The sequence below is a fragment of the Nematolebias whitei genome, chromosome 16 (genome assembly GCF_014905685.2).
Source record: "Nematolebias whitei isolate Nwh7 chromosome 16, NemWhi1, whole genome shotgun sequence".
NCBI classification, from domain to species: Eukaryota; Metazoa; Chordata; class Actinopteri; order Cyprinodontiformes; family Rivulidae; genus Nematolebias; species Nematolebias whitei.
The window spans coordinates 5,325,539-5,326,779 of record NC_056513.1 but is presented as its reverse complement, the minus strand read 5'-3'; the positions used below and the strand labels follow the sequence as shown (position 1 = coordinate 5,326,779).

The window sequence follows — 1,241 nt, the reverse complement described above, 5'->3', positions numbered from 1 at the left end:
GAAGGCCCAGTTAGGATATCCACATTGCTCTAGAGCCTGTTTTGTGTGGGATTTCTCCTTCTGCCTGGCTCCTGAGCTAGTGGGGACGCTGTCTGCTCTGTGGTACAGAGTCCTGATGACTCCTAACTTGTGCTCCAAAGGGTGATGGGAGTCAAACTGCAAATACTGGTCTGTGTGGGTGGGTTTGTGGTACACCTCAGTTTGCAAATGTCCTCTATCAGAGACTGAGACCTCACAGTCCAAGAAAGCCAACCTGCCATTTTTTACATCTTCTCGTGTGAACTTGATGTATTTATCCACAGAGTTGATGTGGTCAGTAAAATGTTGGACTTCCTGAGATTTGATTTTAACCCAGGTGTCGTCAACATACCTGAACCAATGACTTGGTGGTGTCCCTGAAAAAAATGTTTTTTGAACATCCAAAGGGCCTGACTTAAATTTTTTTAGATATTTCCACTTGGATTATTGAGCATGCATCAGGATAGTAAGTCGTTGTTTATTTTAGTATATATATAGATAGATAGATAGATAGATACCACTCAGTCACGAGAAGAGCATGCAAACGCCGCACAGAAAGACCCCAGGTCCAACCAGGGATTGAACCCAGAACCTTCTTGCTGCAAGGCAATAGTGTTAACCACTGAACCATCGTGCTGCCATTTGATATTAACTCTGAAAGCAGAAGTGTTTTTAAACCTGTAGCCAAGTGAACCAGAGAACTTTACATACGTCAGTCTTCAGATAATATGTTTAAAATATTCATACACTTTCTTGTCCTTATTTTATCCAGATCACAGATTTTTATCAGCCGCAGTGTGAAGTGTATGGAGTACTGGCAGATGACTGCCCTAAAGATTTGTCCCAGTGTGGACCCTTCCACTGGGGGCTCTCGGCTAACCTGACAGATGGAAATGGCACCGGGATAGAGAGCATTGCTCTACGTCAGGGCAACGGGACCCTGACGCACTCCTCACTGCAGGCTCCCATCATCCAAGCTCAATACAACGCCTCCTGCTGCTCACGGATCGTTGAGTTTATAGCTGTGGATAAAGTTGGAAATGTGGGCAAATGCTATCGTTCAATTGCTCCTGCAGGAGGGTCTCCGGTTCTAAGCCTGTCACTGCCGCTGTGGCTCTGCCTGCTGCTGTCAGCCTTCGCAGGAAGGCCTTGAATTATCACTGAACCGAGTCTTTTTTAGATTAAGATATATGATCTTGAAAGAAAACTTTTAGCTGGTGACA

At 45.0% G+C, this 1,241-nt stretch overlaps 1 protein-coding gene across 1 annotated transcript in view; it reads left to right on the top strand.

The window, feature by feature from the left end:
• The window catches only part of LOC119422679 (von Willebrand factor A domain-containing protein 7), a 21,602-nt gene extending 20,361 nt beyond the window's left edge, over positions 1-1,241 (top strand). The window contains exon 18 of the mRNA XM_037690066.1: positions 791-1,241. Within this exon, the coding sequence (XP_037545994.1) occupies positions 791-1,171 (381 nt within the window). The 3' untranslated portion in view covers positions 1,172-1,241. The remainder of the gene's footprint in view (positions 1-790) is intronic.